The 18391-nt window shown below is 35.5% G+C and overlaps 2 protein-coding genes across 2 annotated transcripts in view; one reads left to right on the top strand and one right to left on the bottom strand.

Moving 5' to 3' along the window:
• Window positions 1–18391, bottom strand: part of LOC144470276 (uncharacterized) — a 297327-nt gene that overhangs the window by 14697 nt on the left and 264239 nt on the right. The window lies entirely within an intron of this gene.
• On the top strand, window positions 2624–16268 carry LOC144468361 (rhodopsin). The gene is made up of 6 exons (XM_078177777.1): window positions 2624–2824; window positions 7397–7491; window positions 10085–10195; window positions 11838–12097; window positions 13280–13395; window positions 16062–16268. Exons 1-6 carry the CDS (start codon window positions 2624–2626, stop codon window positions 16266–16268), a joined length of 990 nt encoding a protein of 329 aa, XP_078033903.1.

The raw sequence follows: 18391 nt of genomic DNA, 5'->3' as shown, positions 1-18391 counted from the left end.
TGCAGAAATACAGTCAGTCCCTTAAGTAATCGTACCCTCATTCCTTATAAGAGAAATCTGTTGAAATCAAGGGATGCATGTAAAATTTTGCAATAAAATTTTTATTATCTTATTTAATGTTTTTGGATGTGACGGAAGAGGAAAAGTTTGGAGAAAGCCTAACACAGAACCAGAATCAAAAAATGTGTGGGGCTGTATGGCGGCATCCGGAGTGGGCAAACTTGTCTTTATCGATGGAATTTTGGATAAGATAAAATATAAAAATATACACGAAGAAAATCTGCACTCAAGTGCAATTGAGCTTAGTCTGGAAGATGACTACTATTTTCAACGCGACAACGACCCGAAGCATACTGCTCAGATTGTTCGTGAGTGGATACTTTACCACGTTCTCCATTTTTTATATACACCTCCTCAGAGTCCAGATAAAATTCCTATAGAAAATTTATGAGCAGAAATAGATAAAACACTACATGAGCATGAAATTTTCAATAAACAAATGCTAAAAAACAAAATTTTGGAAGTTTGGAATAGTATCAAACCAAATATCACATTAAAACTGGTAGAACGTATGCTAAATCGATTATACGATATAATAAGGCATAAAGGTGTACCCACTGAATATTAGAAAATTAATATTAAATAAAAAAGTTACTCTAATATGCGATTTTTTGACAAAATCTACACTGGTACGAATACTTTTGTGGACTGATATTACGTACTACGAGGAGTAAAATCAATATATTTTGTTATTACTTAATCAATTTTGTTATAATTTGGTATAAATAAACTTTATACACGTGTTCATTCATAATAAAGAGTTAATTGCAAAATCTTACAATAAGCAATGAGGGTACGAATACTTATGGAACTGACTGTATATCAGAACGAAACGCTGCAATTTATTTTAAGACAACCTAAACTTACAACAATATATATATATATATATATATAAATTCATTAATCTTTGTTTCTGTTTTGAAATCTGTTACTCATTCTTTTGCCTTTTATCATATATATGTTATTTTATAAATATTCATCGTTTCTGAAAACGATGGAATTGATCAAATTTATTTGACATTGTGATAGAAATAAAAGTTTAACGATCACCATTTTGTAAATACCATTTTTCTACCAGTGAATTGTTTACTATGTATACACATATTCGGCACAATGTCCCATAGATTAAAGCGCTCAACTCTGTCAGTGTAGTCCGTAGGTCAAAATAAAAATACTGTTATACAAAGTGGGTCGGAATTCGCAGCACAACCGAGCAGGAGGTGATTCGATGTGAAAACGCATGACAAAAATTCAACACAACATTTTTTTATCCAGGGCTCCACTTTCGAGAAAGTCAACTTCATCCTTCCAAAGGATTTAGTCATTTATTCTCCTACCATAATTGCATTCGTCCAAGACAATGTTTATAAATATTTACAGTCAAATCAAAGCCAGGTTGAAAAATGTAGAACCGACTCCCATCAACCCGCCAATATTAACGTCTTCGCAGAAATAGGGTAAACACGCTTTTTCTTGTTGTCAGAAATTATCCCTTCTTATTATTGGGAAAACAAATGAGTTTTGAGGGATTTTTTTGTAACTTTGAAACTTTATTCAGAGAAATTGATAGAATTAATTTTATTCAAAATATTGTCCATCGTTAGCTACGACTTTTCCTCATCTTTCGGGAACTATACGAATGCCGCGTCGAAAAAAATTCTCGTCTTTTGAGTCGATCCAAGAATCGATCCAATTTTTGGCTTCTTCGTACAAAGTGAAGTGCTGCACCCTGTACCATCCCATGTACACCCTAGTGCTGTACCATCTACATCGTTACTGAAACAAAATTTGATCGATGGATCGACCAGAAAATAAAAGGTAGACATTTATCTTTAAAAAAAGTCTTTTAAAAAATTCTTCTTTATATTTACACAAATAAACACTTTCAAAGCATTAAAACTTGTATTCCTTTATCGATACATACCATTCCATTCATTCTTATATACTTGCAAATCAAACTTTACTAAATGACTTTATGACCACTAGTTCCACTTCATTCAGATCACTTCGTATCTAGAAGAATGACTCTCACAGAAACACAATCGATTGGGTTCGCCACAAGTCAAGGGTTATGAACATCGCCCTCGCGGGATTGTATTCTCATTTACGCCTTCTAAACGAATCTTTTAACGGAAAATGAGATGCAGATAACCCGCTGATGAAGGAATAAGGGTAAGGGTGGTGTACAAGAGAGGAAGAGATAGAGCGTTGGATCTCGCGCATGGTTTCTCGCATTGACTGGGATAGCTCTACGCGGCGCGGAGGTGTTGGATGTGGAGACTGCGTACAGTCGCCGGAGAGGGGGTAGTTTCATCGGGGCTTTATATAAGGGTAGAAAAACTTTAAGTCGTCGTCACTAACGTTGATTAATGCATGGTCCGCTTTTCGCGTCGATGTTGGAGAGGGTGAAAGAAGGTGCGTGTGCGTAGGAGACGAACAAGATCGAGAGTTTGACGGTGATCACGAGTGTCGGTAGCGTGCGGCCACGTGACTATTTAGATCGGTGATACCGGAAGTGTGCTGCGTGCCAGAAACGTCGGCACTGATTAACTCCGTGAAAACAATGGCATTCAATAGCAGCACGCTGGTTCCAGATTACGTTAACGAAGATCAAGTCCACCCGGCGGTATACATCAGTGCCGCGGTCGCGCTCGGCTTTATCGGCTTCTTCGGCTTTACCATGAATCTGTTAGTTGTGGTGGTAATCAGCAAAGATGCGCAGAACCTTTGGACACCTGTAAATGTGATCTTAGTCAACCTGGTGGTGAGTAATCAGACTTTCGTATTGGACCTTTCTACCGAAATTTATTGACAGAGGACGCGCTGTAGACTTTGCTTGTAGGGTCATGAATCGTAGTAGGTTAAGATGAGATTTCAAACGGTTGAGTAAGCGATGCTGTCTAAAAGCAAAGAGCACTGGCCACGACAAATGACCCCTCGTGGCTTAGTCTTTGAAGTTATTCAACGTTCGAACGGTTAAGTTATTTAACGGATTCTCTCTAGCGTACTGTTAGAACCATTAACGCATTCTAGAATATATGTATTTCTTATTTGAAATAGTAGATAGAACTAACAGACTGCGTAGCTACGTACTTTACGTTATGCTCTATAAAAGGTACTGAAAATATGCTGCCAAGTAAACACTTATATTTTTTAATTAGTTGATATGAAGGAAGTTTAATTAAAATGTAAGAAGAACTGGGTCTGCAAGTTTTATCATGCCATTGTAGAATAATATTAGAATCTCTTGAGAATCAGGAATGCTATTTATTTAACTGTTCTTTACGGGACACATCAAAGTTGCTCACTGGTGTATACAAACTCTGTATTCTAGATTGCAAAGCTTTTCTAATAATTGCATTGCGTTCTGATATCTTCGTATACCGTGTTTGTTCTATTTGTAATTTGTACATCGTCTTTGAACGGTTGTTTAATTTTAATTGCATCATTCTTGATACCGTTAGAGTTGCATGCTGTATGAGACTTAGAAAGAGAAGTTAAATTATAATTATAATAAAATTAATAATTAGAATAAAATTAAATATAAAATTAAAATAATAAATTATTATTATACAAGCAAATATAATACAAATTTATGTTTGATAACAGCACGAATTGAATTTCATTCTTGTGCAATATTCTATTTTTTCTATTCACAATGGCACTTATTGTATCGTTAAAATTTCAAAAATTCCAAGTCGCAGATTTTCGTAAACGTATAAGAGCCAAACCACGTGAACCACTTTTGAGTTGCAACCGTCAATATTTTGGCCACTCATGATTACACTGTTGCTATTATAGAATCAAACACTTGTGATATTGTAGCTCGAAAATGGTCCGTGCCAGTTGCCTCCAATTTTATATTATTTTGTTTTGTTATGGAATTTTCCGCAAAAGATACATGAAGTTGTAATAGGCAACTATTATTACTTTGATTATTTTCTTTCAAACACAATCTATAATTATCCGGAGAACAATTTTGGTAAGAAATAAATTCCAAGAAGGAATCAGATATTTTAATTGTATATTGGGTTCGCCTTTTTAGTGCTGCAGAATATCTGGAAGAAGCATTTCTGTCCACAGTATCGATTTGAGAAAAGATGAAATCAAATTATTTTGTTATAAAAATTAATTACTTAATTATCCATAAGAGTATCCTATGATACTGCAGAAAAGCGATTGTTCAGATACAAATGGTACCGTTGTACCATATTGCAGTGGAGGTACATTTGCAGTAGACTAGGATTCACTTCATTTGAATAACAAACAAGCATGCCGCTAAAATTTACTTTGTATACGAAGACAGTAATCGTACGACTCTATCATAGTTGAATTTGAATTCAAGTATGATGAGACACAAGTAGGCGAAAGTTACGCAGGGACGTGGCAGCAATTTTGTCTTACAGCATCCGTGAAGAATGTTAAAGTCAGCTAGCTATGCATAATGTATGAGTAATAAGCCTCGTTCCCAACGCAACCCTTTCTGGCTTACGCACGGGATGGTTTTGCGCCGCATTTATTTCCACAACAGCAGCGTATTCCTGTATTATGTATTCCTCTCTACATGTTGCGACAGTGCGATATTTACTAATATCGTGGTATTAAATACCGGAATCGCGTTACCCTTTATAAGTTTTGATTTCCGACACGGTGCCTCCGATGGTAAAAAATAATTCGAGATTTCCGGGAATATCGACATACGAACATTGGGAATAGCTTTAATGTTTGGTTTAATGTCTGGGCGACCAAAATTATTCAGAGACAAAAGAATCGTACATACATATGTAGGTACTACTCTCCGACTATGATGATTTTTTAATATGTTGCCTGAACAGTGCTGCGAATGTTTCATTGATTATTCGTTTTTTACTAAAAAATTATTAAGAAGAAAATTGGTAATTGTGCGCTCCCGTAGAAACATATTTAAAACTTTTGAGGTCTGGATTCAGGTAATAATTTTCTATTAATTTATTGCCAACATATTTAATTTAGATTTGCAAATCATTCTCACATTGCGCAAATTCAACACAAGTGTTAAAACTATGATTCTTCTGCAATTTGCTGAAAAGTGCAGCAAAAATGATTCGGTTTTTTCATAGTAAAATAAAACCTAAAACACATAGTATATATTAGGTATTAACAATACAAATTCTCTACTGTAGAGCTATCTATGAAAAAAGCTATGCCCTTAGCATGAGAAAAAATGGAAACTTGAAGTACCGAGATTAAGAATCGAAACTGCAGCTGGAAATTAATAGTGCGCCCATAGTTGTGTAAATGTCATCCTTTTAAGGAGGAATTATTACGCCTTTAGTGTTGCAACAATATATTTAGCGAAGTGGAAGTAAGATGGGAAGATGCTTTCGAAAGGTTTTACGGCATTGCCATAATTTGCGCGTGGTCTTCAATAGAAATGCTTCAGACTCAACGAAATCGTCGGCAGAAGGGTACGCACGAGTGTATTAGATAATTCACTTATTGATTGACGTAGAAATGTTTACGAGAAAATGATAAATGAAAGTTGGAAATTGTAAACCTCTCGGGAATATTTCCTGTTGTTTGTAATAGTTATCATGGTGAAGAACAACTTGCCGCAGTATGTATAGCTTTCTAACCGAAACAAATCCCAAATGTTTCACCAATTGTAGTACGCATCTGGGTAAAACTACGAATCTAAGCTTTCTCTAACAGGTAATATAATTGATTTGTATAGATCATCCGTGAGGCGTTGTATTCAACGCTCAAAAATGTTTAGCCTACTATACGGAACATTAAACGCCCATTTTCCAATCTTCTGTCATCAACATTTGAGTTTGCCTAAATGGAGGTACTGTTCCAAAAGTATTACAGTTGGTTTTCAGTAAAATTTCATTTGATGGCAGAAGAATGACAGAAGTATGGAAAAGTGGCTGGAAGAAGTTTCTGCAGGAAGGATGATGTATACGCTCGAGGACTCGCCAAAGAAGAGAAAGTAGTTAGCTTATTTTGTACTGAAAAAGTGTATTCTCCCGCCACTCGTTTATGGGTACTTGTTTGAGAATTTTCGATTCGTCCCTGCAGTCCTCGAGCGGAAATTAATAATGATTCGACTTTACTCGGAGGTCGGTTTTAATTCAGCATCACAAGTTTCAAAGACTTGTTGGTGGCTTGTTACTATATATCATCTAGCCATCTTCTCACGCGGTAAACTTAAGGAAGTTCTAGGTTACAATTTGTAACCCAAGCTCACTTTATTGCAGTTTTTTAATATTCTTTTGGAAAGTTTTATAAACTGACTGTAACGAGAAAAGCAGCTAGTATTTTATTTATTTGCTTAAAGTGTGCTGCAATAAAATTGTAGTAAACTAAGAAAACAAATTTAAAAAAAAAGAAAAAATTAATTAATATTACATAATTAAACATAAAAGAAAATGTGTTTGAAATAAATCAAGCACCTACCACATTATCATTTTAGCTATTATGTATAGCTATTGCGATACGATTCTATTAAGTAATCTACTATTTGTGGAAATCATACAGGTTAAATTTAAATAGTAATAACTTTCATAAATAATGAGTATTGGTGAGAACGCGAGAATATTGGGTCAGTTCAATTTAGTTCAGAGAAAAGTTGATCAAAATCGATGACCTCATTTATCGTCGTATTCAAATTGAGTACAATGTATGTATATATGAGCCGTTCAGTGCACACATCGACTAACTCCATAAAACAAAAAGTCGAGAAACGCGATGAAATGATGTACATTGATTTTTAAAATTCCTGTTATAACATAGATTCACATATATAATGTAGAATGAATAAATACAGATATAGCTTTCATTTAACGTATAATTTAATGTATAAAATTAATATTATTTAATGTATAAAATTAACAAGAAAGAATAGCTAAAAAGAAAAAAATAAAAAAAAATTGTTGCCGTTTAATCGTGTTAATCTTTATTATTCAGGAAAGTTATTACAAATATAAAAAGTTATGACTATACCAAGTGCTTTGACACTTAAATTTAAGATTTTTCAAAAAGTGGAGTTAATCGATGTGTGCACTGGGCGGCTCATATGATAATGGAACAGAAATAAATCTATCGATAGTGTTTCACTTATTACACTTTAAATAGCTGGACTGCGGATATTTATGAATTTATATTAAACATCGATATGACAAACGTTGTACAATATCAAAAAAATTTTGAAAATATTATATCTTTATATCAGTAAAATAACGTAGCAAAAACATTGATGTACAAAATTAATATTCTACTTCGGCTAAATATCCGCAGTCTGATATTGAACAATTGAAGTTGAGTAAAAAACGATTTCTCTTCGTATTTTGTGCAGTTTGGCGATTTTTTAGTGGCCGCCCTTGGGAATCCGGTCGCCATGGTTTCCGCAATAACTGGAGGATGGTATTGGGGCTACCAAGTGTGTCTATGGTATAACTTATTGTTTATTAACTTAAATTACACGGGATTACTCTGAGGAACTATTCCAGCCTGCCTTCCGGCAGTTTCCTTTCATCCTGAATATGCATTGTTCCTATACAGTATAATCATATGTTAAAATTACTATTTACATAATAATAAATCTACATTTTCGGGCTCAGAGCGAAAATCATCATCTATTAATTACATAATTTTATATGTAAAATTATTATTGGGTATTCTGTTATTGAGTTTGTCCACCGATTAATTCAGATTATATCGACATTCTATTGTAACAAAACTGCGGATTTCGCGCTTTTATAACAAAAATTAGCAGATGAAATTTAAAACAGTACAAAGATTAGAAGAATTTTAATATCGATACATCGTTTTAAAAAAGGAAGACATTTGTATTTAATTTCTTTCCATTGCAATTGAGGCAGAAATATTTGATATTGCACAAAGATCCGCGGTGTATTACATAATAAATTTGTATTTTAAGCGTTCCAAATATTTGTTTACAGCCTCAAATATGCGTAATTCATTACACATTGATGCATCGTAAAATGTTTTAGAATAGTTACTCCGAAAGAATGGATTCTTACGATAGAAACTTTCCATTCCACATTTTAATTTGTTCGATTACCTGTCGATAATTAATAAACTGAGGGAACTGGGAACCAGCACAGCGGCAAATTGTATTTTAACCGCTGCACGATTTTGAATTGCGGCTGCAGTAAAAATGAGCAGACTATTTTCTAGCAGAGGTCTCGGTTGTTGCACACGAGCTGGCGAAATTTCACATCGTGAATTTTTATATTGGTAACAGAATTATAAAGACAATCATTTTTTCTCTCACTATTTATAAACTCCGTTTTAATCTTTCTTTTCAGTAGAAAAATAATATAACGCTGAAACTTTAATTCCATTTTTTCGGCATATTAAAAATGATATGCTTTTTACCGTCACAAAAATTTCGTCAAAACTGCAATTTAACCTGGACATGTTTCCTTGTCTGGCGAATCAGATGTACGACGGGATTAACTCTTTGAGGCACGGGATTTCAGCGAATAAATAGACTCATAATGCACAGAAATTTGGTTGGGTTTCAAATGAAACATACTCTGTTGTATTACTCCACAAGTTACATGGTAGAACAAATAAGATCTCAACATACTTTCATCATTTTAATTTTTATTATGCAGGTCTTCACTTGCTTATATTGAAGTAATTTTTATAAAAATTAACTGACTTCTACGAATTTCGACATGAAAACGGAACAAAAACTGCTTTACGTAACTGAGTCACTAAATATGTATAAACCTGTGCGCATGTAGCTATAGCATACCCCACCATGCATTACCATACATTAAAAAGGTGGGACATTTTCAATCCCATCGTGCCGCAAAGAGTTAATACGGATCCGGTGGATTTCGAGATTTGCCAACTCGAAATTATTCCAGAAACGTGAAAATTGTCGGTCTCGATCGCAGAGCATCGATTGTCGGCAACGATGTAATTATCGTGCAGGTGTACGGTTGTCGTTCGTTAAGCATAATTGTCAACGCGGCTGTCAGGAGAACCCAGAACCCTTTCGTTTAGCGATTACAATCGAAGCGATATCGTTAAAATAAAACCCTGTTGACCAAACGAACCCGTTACTCGAACGCAAACACCTGACGCATCTTCAATTTCCGTTCAATTCATTACTGTGCCACGTCAATTAATTTCGCCCCATGCCGCATTTTTCCCTGTCCTTTCTCATTCGAATCAATGCATTTGCCACACCTTCTCCATTGGTTTTTGTTTTCATTGTGGGAAACGAAATCTTTTCTATCTGCACATTCTAAATCTCTAGAAATTTTCAAATACTAATCTAAATTTTAACTTTCATTGTATATAGTAATAACTGATTGTTTAGTGTGTAGGGAATATTAAACGTACAAATTAATGCGTTAGCATTGCAAATAGAATTGAAGAGTCAATTTTAGTTTTTCAGTATTAAATCATGTACGACAAAATACATTATTTCAGTAAATGTTATTCAGTTTGACTTGAGCTACCGCGATAACAAACAGGTAATATCCCAGAGGCTCGTTTTTATCACAGCGTGTGTCGAGTTTCTCGTATCACGGCATAATATGTCCTTAACAAAGATAACAAATGAATACGAGACATAAAGAAGCGCCTTTTAACTAGCGCGCCTTTATACGTGAACTCCATTGAAGCCTATAGAACACGATTTCCCATGAGAATTTTGCATAGACTGACCAGACTCTCTTGAATTGGTCTTGGTTGAATGACATTCTATTTTAAACACCCTCGACAAGCTCGGCTGAAACAGTCTGCAGAATGTTAAATGGAATAGAAAATGCGTATTTGCTTATATTAAATGAATGCAAGACTTTCGACCTGAAGCGAAAACTTCCAATTAAAATAATATCATTTAAAATAATACGAAGTAAAGTGTTACAATTTTTTAAGATACAACTAATTTTTCTATGTTAACTCTTTAGATTTTCATTTTACATTTAGTTGAGAAACTCAAAAGCGATATTGAGTCCTCGATGAAAATATAATCGTCGATTCTTGAATTCTTTCGAAGGTACGCCTGCTTTATGTCCACCTTGGGATTCGCCAGCATAGGGAACCTGACTGTGATGGCTGTGGAAAGGTGGCTACTGGTCGCCAAACCGACGAAAGTCTTATCCATCCGGTAAAGAACGTTCGATTTCTTCTTATCCGGTCCTCGAGCCGCGTTTCGAAAGGGATTCGGCTCTCTTTTCGTGAAACCGCGGCTCTCGACCGACTGGAATTGTGGGACAGGTCGAGCGAGCGGTCCGGTTCCGCTCCAAAAAGTACCGGGCGTTGTCACGACACGTGGTTCAACGCACGTGCGTGAACCAATCGAAACCATCGTCGAAATGGACGGTAAATGGCTTAACTCTTCGAGGCACGGTATTTCAAGGAATAAATAGAACCGTTTTGCACAGGAATTTCGTTGGGTTTTAAATTAAAAGAAATTGATATATTTTTATTAACGAAGGAATCACATAATACAAAAGCATAAAAAAATAATAAATCAATTGGATTAGTTGTTATTATTATGGTGCTCTACCGTGTAACATAGATTCATGAATGGTACTCGTTAAAACATATCCTTTCCCAAGAAGGAAAAAAATTTCTATTTGCAACAATTGATGAATCTGTAGTGGCACGTTGAAACTTGCCAACACAGAGGAACATATTTACAACCTTCGTTAATGGTATTCCCAATTGCTTTACGTAACTAGGATTAGATATAAATCTGCACGCAGCTATTGCAATATAACGAGGTGGGTTTAAAAATGTTCCACTATGCATTACTGTGCTTTAAAAAGGTTGGCCATTTTTTATTCCACCGTGCTTCAAAGAGTTAACCCTATTCATTGCCAGGCGAGCCTCTTGCCCTAAGCGCCAAGATTTGATTTCAAAGCAAATATGGAAACTCACAAAATTTAATTATATTGAATTGTAGATAGAATGATAATATGTGAAATGATAGTATTAGAATGGCATTTGCAGTAATTTATAAATAATAAAAGATCACTATGAGGTAACTCGTAGCTGACATCGCTGAGTAAAATTCCTGTACCGAGTGCCGGTTACGAAATATCTATTTCCTGGTAACTAAATTATCCACAGTGTCTTTTCACACACGAATAATTTGAATAATATCGCAAACGATTTCACGGGGTTTTCTTATTGTTGCACATAAATTTGCGGGTTACATTTATTGGACCAACCGATGACACAACTTCGTAACACGTTAACTGCAGTGTTGGCTACAGTCGAGTGACACTATTTTTTATTTACCATGAAATAATAGGAAGTGCCACGATTAGCGGTAGTATTATCAATAATCAAACTCTAACTCATTTGAAATTTCAATTAAAGTTTCAATTCTATCAAAACTCAACAAACCAAACCAATTTGCAACAACAAAATAAAAATTTTTCCTTATTTAATTTCAAAAATTAAAATAGCTCAATTATTATAAATTAACACTATTAATAATTTTTAACATCAATAAAACTAATTCAAAATCCCAACAACATAAAATAATTTCAGTTCAAAATTTCAATCATCGAATTTATTCGCTAAGACTTAACTCAAAATTACCCCCATACTTCTAATTTAAATCCAAATAAGAAATTTTCAATAATCAAACTCTTCCGAGTGGGGATATTCAAATAAAAAATACATCAAGTATAAATAAGAAAAATTGAGAGAAGAATATTTTTGCATACATCTAATATATTATTTCTTCTGAAATAAATTTCATATTTTCGTCTGTTTCGTTAATCTGCTTTTAATAGAACAGCGCTCATACTTGGCTTGCTTGTTTGGATCTACGCGTTTTGCCTCTCCTTGCCACCGTTGGTCGGCTGGGGAAGCTACGGACCGGAGGCAGCGAACGTTTCCTGCAGCGTATCCTGGGAGGTCCATGATGAAGTTACGAAAAGTGCCAGCTACATTGGTTACATCTTCATTTTCGGCCTTGCGATTCCCGTAATAATCATCAGTACTAGTTACCTGGCGATCGTGGCAACATTAAGGAAAGTGAGAAAGAGAGCAGGTAATCCATTTATACTTTCGTCTCCCTAATTTCTCTACCCCTCCATTTCGCCCCTTAATCGAGTCTCACTTTTCTTGCTTACTTCTCGGAGCAAGACTAATTTTAAATATTGTGAAACAATAATATGACGAAAGTGAACATACCGATCACGTATCGTTTCCCTTCACAACCACAGATTCATTATGCTTGACTTAATTGTATCTTTTTGTTATTGTCGTGTGAAGTTATGTAATACTAACTAAATGTATTCTTTAATTATTTTTACAAATGGGTAATATTCAACAGACACGTTCACAGAATAAATTACACATAGAATAAATAGAGATTTGAAAACATAGTTCGTGTGCAAAGAAATAGTAATAATTTTAATATAATGTTAATATCTTTAGCGTTTATTTGTCTTATGTGTTTGTCTGATATAAACTCATGTTTGATATAAAAGCATGTTAATTCGTTAGAGTCCCATCAGGATTAGATCAATGTTCCATAAAACATAATGTCGAAAATGTCAGGTTATGTCAGGTTAGCACTGTGCAAAGACTAAATAAATATCAATTTTAGGATCTCAACGATGAGATTTATTTTAATAATGAGCTCAACTGTAAAATGAAATCTCTAAAGCACTATATAATGATTACTTTAGCCTGGCATGAGTTCAATTGTAATTACTTGAGCAAAGGAGGCAGTCTTGTCAAAATTCGACGGTCTTTAATGTATTGATATTAAGTTGGTGCAACAATAATTGATGTAAAAAACGTCATCTTATCTAATAAGTTCTTCAATTAGTCTCTGCTTTCATTATTTCGTAACGTCCATTTAACGCTGTTACAATAAGCATCCAAAAATACATGGTAAAAGTTAAATAGCTTCGAGAGTAAGTGTTCTACCAGAATGTTTCAAAGAGACCTCCGATTTTAATACGAAAAACAGCACAGAAGTAGCCATTAAATTTCCTCACAACTAATAGAATATCAATTTCCGTGATTTCACCGGAGGAGTAGTAAAAACAGAATCGGCTCAAACGTACTGCCTTCTCCGTTTACAAATACCAACAAGAAGGTTTTAGCGTCGAGATCCAACCGCCCTTTTTACCTTTTCGATTGATGCTTTCGATAGGACGCGAACGCGATGTCTCTGCACGTATCATGGATTTCCGGGACAAATGTTGGTCTTGTAATTCAGGTGCACGCGGAAGACGAGAAGCGAAGATTACGAAAATGGTCGCGTTGATGATAACGGCCTTCCTGCTTGCTTGGTCACCCTACGCGGCTTTGGCCCTCGCCGTTCAGTATTTCGACGTAAGTACCTGGATAAGTGTAGCTAGCCGGAAGAGATATACCGAACTCATAAAAGCAATGAGCTGTAAGAAGGGTAATGTGCTTGTCTATTGGGGCTTTACAGCGTAGAATGGTCCGCTTAGTGCTAGAAGTCTTGTTAACATAAAGATTATTCATTGGACTTCTTCTTTAAACTCCTGCGAAATTTCCTTGTCGCCGCGCAATGCGACTCGATTACTTTATTTACACGATACAGTAATTTCTTCTAATGTAGGGGTTGTAATGTAGGGATCGGGGTTGTAAGTATATACAAGGTACAGATATATAAGCTACAGGGTGTCCCAAACATGTTTGAATCAAATGAAATGGCTAATTTCTGGGATCATTTGAAGATAATTTCTTCTGAGTTATTAACAATTCACTGACTTTTCGCTATTAACAATTTATTGACAAAAAACATTGACCAAATAAAAAGCAAGTACGACCTACGTTTATTCTGTAATAACTAAGGGAATAGCTAATAGCTGAGGAAAAAATGTCTTCAAGTGACTACAGAAATAAGCCACTTTATTTGATTCGGGCACTTTTGGTACACCCGATATTTTCAAGAAATGAATTACCTATATCAGCTGAGTCTCCTTTAAAATATGTTCGAACGCGATGGACGAGAATGCGAATCATTGATAAACGAATTAATGGAAGTATATACTGTGTAGCGTAGTCTCAATTGTTAGAACCATTACTATTTGAATTTAGTGTTATCTAAAAATGAAAATTAGTTGAAAATTAGTCTTGCTTTGTATATAAATCACTTATCATCACTTTCTGATAGTTCGTATGACCGAAATTCGAATGCATTTTCATGATGATCAATAGGATCGTAATTTATATTGGATACAGGAAAATTTTGTGCGGATTATCGAAATTATTCGAACAATAACTGGCAGTTGATTTTTTTATACCTGAATACTTGAGTAATGTTTGAACATAATTTTTTTAAACTCATACATCATACATTCTTATCATCAATAGCAGGCAAATGCAACTCGTCATGCAATGATTCAGTTTTTTATTTCAATCTCTTAAAGTTTAAACAAAAATATATAAGAAAATTGTTCAAAACATTTCCGTTTGCACAGGCGTGGAAACCGGCCGTCTTTACTGGTATTATGTGCACATATTTTTATATACTTTATATATAAAAGTAATAACTGCAATTATGTTTTCATACTTCTCGTTTCGAAGATATGGAAAGAAATTCGCATTTGTAGGGGGATGAGCTGGCACATTAGTCCACTGAACAATTACTTGTTCTCTAGAAAGGAATGATGAAAGCAGAGTGAATGCATTAGATGGATAGATGGTCGTATCAAATTTTCATAAATATCACCAGCACATGATTAAATACAGTGTGCGCCAAAATAACGGAATGAGGATTGAAGATATACAAATGTATTGTAGCATTTATTGTCAAATCACATGAAATAAATATTTTATACCTATACCTTCTGCGAACGTCAAATTGCAGTTTCTTAACTATTAATATTATTAATTAATATTTAATAATATTCTATTCAGTATTTTTGCATACCACTGCACTGAATCTTATAATATTAACGTTTCTAAAACATACTGAACAATATATATTCGATATATCTCAATTTCGTAAATATTTGTTAATATTTCAATTGTGAAAAAAACTTTATCCTCGTAATTAAATCGAAGCCTTTTTCTTGTATTCTGCTGAGATAATTTTTAAGCTGTTTCATAATTAATTTGAAGGAATTAAAAGATAATGAACAAATTTAATTCCTGACTTTTACTAGGAAACCTATCGTTATAGTTACATATGTTTCACTATATTGTAAGTAACCACTTCATTTTAATTAATTAGTAATGACGCGCTTCCGTGCTAGTAAGTTTCATTGATAAGGAAAAATTGATTTGCATAGCTTAACGAGGCTAAAAGTGTTAAACACATCCTCGAATTTTATGTCGTTGTCAATGTAGTAAAGGTTCCATAATGTTGTATTAAGTTCATTGATAATTGTATAAGAAGCACACTATCCTTTGATCACGTTTTAAAAAATAATTGTTATTGCGATATACTCAACTAAAGTATATTTCATGGAAATTTGTAGGATATCAAAAGATTAATGGAACAACCATGATTCCACTTTCAGTATTACAAATTATTCTGACTTTGTGGAAATATTATCTTCAAAAGAACTGCTAAAAAATTGCCGGTACGCAGTGTATTCAAAATGCATAATACCGGCACTTTGACGCGACCTGTAACGAGAGTACATCAACGTGTTCATTAGTATCTCTGCCTGGCGTGGCGTTCCACGAAAATGAAATTTCTTTTAGTGTGCCGAGAAAGCGATTCCGAGATGGATTTAAATTAGACGCAGAAAGGAACAGTGTTGGGCGCGAAACAAGTAGCCTGAGACGACTCGGTACGTCTACACGCCACAAGTGTTTTAATCGAATGTACGTCCTGGTGAAAGTGAAAGTATTGTTATAAATTCCCTATTACCACCAAATGCCATTAACGCGGCCGATGGCGCGACCGACGCGACGATGAACTTCGAGTATTGTTTGGCAGGAATTGTACACTAATTATAAACTAGAGTTCTACATTATAGGGTACTATCACTGATAGTGTTCCTTGCATCGATCCACAGACAAAGCCATCACCATCCGTGGCCGTATTACCGGCTCTGCTAGCAAAGTCCTCTATTTGCTACAACCCGATCATCTACGCGGGTCTAAACAGCCAGTTTCCACGATCGCTGAAGAAGATATTCGACGTACGGATTAAGAGGAACAGGGTAACGGAAAGTCAAAACACCGCTCTGACCTTCCTTAACAGAGTGGGTCAGGAAAACTAAGAACTGTCAACGTTATCATTCAACTATCCAGAGATATTTTAGATTCTGATAGGAGTACCAACGAAAAAACCAATATCAAACATGATCGCGGTACTCGTTAGAGAACACTTGAACGATGTGGTAATTCGACAATCTAGTTTCTCTGGTTAGTTGCACTTTGTACAGTCCAAACGGACAGTAATTAACGTAAAGGATATTAATTCTTCTAGATACATTTTATAAATATTTTAACAGACACTTTTTATAAATGTTTTACTTTACAAAATATTTCATACTTTGTTTAATAATTATAAATCGAAATATTTTCCATGCATGTAAGTGACCAATCTTTCCACAAACATTGATGCGCCAGCATTGTACAGAGTGATTCACAGCACCGGAGATATACTTCTGAAAATGAAATTAACTAACTTAACCCGTGGAAACAATAAAACAAGTTTATTATTTATTTTTACCTTTTGATACATGCAAGTACTGTATATTGTGAGGCAAGTTTACATAGCTTGTAAATTCAATATTCTCATCGCTACGATACAGAAAATACGCTCATTCTCGATGATTATAGATGTTTATTCCGTGAAATGTTCTGTTGCAGTGAAAAATCCAAAAATGGCCCGTCTATTATTATATATATAATAATTAAAATAATATATTGTTACGAACACTGGATGGATGACCGGTACCGCCTTGGAACTCCCTTGCCGAAATAAAAGACGGCAACACGGTTCAGGGTCTTCCAACCGAGCTGAACTTCGGCAGTGGTTTTTGTGACAGCAAACGCGACGTATTGAATTCGATAATTTAAAAATATTGTAAAAGAATTGTAACGAAAGCAATAAATTATTAATTATGCCGCGAACTCCCCCCTTCGAAAAACGGTCGTCCCGACCGTGTCAAAGAATTCAGCTCTTCTGTAACTTGCACTCCTGTCTGACAAAGAAGTAATAAGCAATTAATACCTACGTAGCCTTTGCCAGACAAACCACGCCTTGACATTCGTCCTATGGTTCATGGAAAAACCACGTAAAAGAACTCTGAACAAGGCGTGTCAGTGCTCGTGTGTCAATCAACGACACTGATCACCTAGCAAGCACAGGAAAACAAAATCGGCCGGCAAATCCAAGATCACAGCATTCCCAGTGTCCTGCCAGGAGCCAGTTAACCTGGACCTAGCCCCAGACGTCTAACAGCAAAAGCTATATGTGATCATCAGATCCTCCGTCGTCATCTGCTGATCCCGTGACTTCCCAAGAAGCAAAATTTTATTCTTGCCACATTCTCCAATTCAGTGGACATCATTCATTAATTTCCTGCTTTCCTTAGCTCCTCTTGCCTCTTGACGTTTCTTGAGCACTTGTTTCTTCTCTTCTTTGACTTTTCCGCATCTTCTTGCTAAAGAAATGGATTAATCTCTATACCTTGCGAGACGATTAACGTGGACCACTTTACATTTCCTCCTGGGTGCTTGCTGAATCCGGTATTGGAATTACTTCTGGCCACTTCGTAAAATATTCTGCCACTATCAGCAGATACTTATTTCCAGCATACGAAATAGGAAGGGGGCCCACAACGTCAAGCGCAACACTTTCGTACCGAAGACAAATATGTCTTCTCCCGTGCTGGAGCGAATCTTCATTCTTGATTCTCTCAAGTTAGCCACTGAACAGACGTCTCTATTCAACAGATTCACGGGTGAGCCTGTGTCCAGGATTATCTTGCAGCTGATTCCCTCGATGTACCCATGCATTGAAATATCGGCTCCCACGTCGTTCCTCTTCATTTCGCACGTTGCCAGGCTCCTGACGAATGGGGGAAAAGAAGAAGAAGTCAGACTTTCCCCCATCATCCTGACTTCTTCCTGTTTTTCGTTTCTTCTAGCTTCCTCCTCTTGAAACAATTTCTTTTAAAATGTCCCCTTCCTCCGCAAATCCAGCAGGTTCTCGAATCGTCCGTTTTCCTTTTCTGGTCCATTCTTCTTTCCTCTTCCGAATACCCAGAAGAAAGAGAAGTATATTCCGGCCTAGAGACCTCTTTATACCCCCCCTTTTCACGTATCGAGTCACGCGACAACGCCTCGACGGCTTCCATCTCCAAAGCCCTAGTGACGACAGCTCTTAGAGATG

Source organism: Augochlora pura, chromosome 1 (assembly GCF_028453695.1).
Source record: "Augochlora pura isolate Apur16 chromosome 1, APUR_v2.2.1, whole genome shotgun sequence".
Lineage (NCBI taxonomy): Eukaryota > Metazoa > Arthropoda > Insecta > Hymenoptera > Halictidae > Augochlora > Augochlora pura.
Note: the sequence above shows the minus strand (reverse complement) of the source record. Positions and strands in the feature narration are given on the sequence as shown.

Coding starts and splice junctions, on each gene's coding strand:
- LOC144468361 (XM_078177777.1), top strand. CDS start 2,624: ATGGCATTCAATAGCAGCACGCTGGTTCCAGATTACGTTAACGAAGAT. Junction 7,492..10,084: donor GGCTACCAAGTGTGTCTATG/GTATAACTTATT, acceptor ATTCTTTCGAAG/GTACGCCTGCTTTATGTCCA. Junction 10,196..11,837: donor ACGAAAGTCTTATCCATCCG/GTAAAGAACGTT, acceptor TGCTTTTAATAG/AACAGCGCTCATACTTGGCT.